The sequence below is a fragment of the Phaethon lepturus genome, unplaced genomic scaffold (genome assembly GCF_000687285.1).
Source record: "Phaethon lepturus isolate BGI_N335 unplaced genomic scaffold, ASM68728v1 scaffold39860, whole genome shotgun sequence".
In the NCBI taxonomy this organism is placed as follows: Eukaryota; Metazoa; Chordata; class Aves; order Phaethontiformes; family Phaethontidae; genus Phaethon; species Phaethon lepturus.
In genome coordinates this window covers 1-887 of record NW_010513288.1, presented here as the reverse complement: position 1 = coordinate 887, position 887 = coordinate 1, and the positions used below count along the sequence as shown (strand labels likewise).

The 887-nt window shown below is 61.3% G+C and overlaps 1 protein-coding gene across 1 annotated transcript in view; it reads right to left on the bottom strand.

The window, feature by feature from the left end:
* The window catches only part of HK2 (hexokinase 2), a gene marked incomplete at its 5' end in the record, with an annotated part of 4052 nt that extends 3181 nt beyond the window's left edge, over nucleotides 1–871 (bottom strand). Inside the window, 2 exons of the mRNA XM_010289755.1 lie at nucleotides 290–385; nucleotides 740–871. Of these exons, the coding sequence (XP_010288057.1) occupies nucleotides 290–385; nucleotides 740–871 (228 nt within the window). The remainder of the gene's footprint in view (nucleotides 1–289; nucleotides 386–739) is intronic.
* Nucleotides 872–887: the final 16 nt, after the last annotated feature.

Genomic DNA, 887 nt, shown 5'->3' with positions numbered 1-887 from the left:
CGGGCCCCAGGGCAGGAGCTTTGGGTGGTCTGCGCTGAGGAAACGGGCACCGTGTCTTCCCAAGGCGCAGCGAGACGCGTCTGCTCCAGCCCTGGCCAGAAGCCAGCTCTTAGCTCCGGGGTCTGAAAATCCAACCTCTAGTGATGACTAAGGGTGGTTGTTAAAATTCAGACACTCATTAGCCCTGTGCCCAGCCCATTAATTTGCTTTACAGGCCAATTAAAGGTGCCAAAGGCAGCCGGGATGTGTGCGCAAGCAGCCAGCTTCTCCCAGCTACGTGGACACTCACCTCTCTCCTGTGAATCGCCTCCTTCAGCAGGTTCACCACATCTTCCCCTTCACAGCCGGTTGCCTTGAAACCTTTTGTCCACTTCAGGAGAATCCCCTGTTGCGGGAAGACCCCACGGTAAATCACCCGGGCTGCTGGGCAGGAGGGACAGCCGCCCCACATCCACCGGCCCTCGGCGGCCACTGCCCAGCGCGTGGAGGCCAGATCCTCATGCTTGGAGGATGCCTCAACTGGGCCGTCTCTAGAGCTCAAGGGATCTAGAGCAAAGGAGCTCTTCAGAAGCACCGGCAGCTTCGAGCTCCTGCCTTCCCCCTCCCTCGGGTCTCTATCGGGGACTCGGGCCCCTGCCACGCGGTCGCTGGCGCGGGGCCGTAGAGCTCCCGGTGAGCTCCGGCTTGTCGGCGCGCCCTGGGTACCGGAGGCGCGTGCTCCCGGCTGGGTTGGGGTTACCTCATCCAGGTTGGTCTGCTGGCAAGGGAAGGAGAACGTGAATCCGAGCGGCAGCGATACACCCTTCATTCCCATGTACTCCAGAAAGTCGGAGATGCAGTGGACGATGTGGTCGAAGAGCTGGGCGCGCAAAGCCGAAAGGAGACGT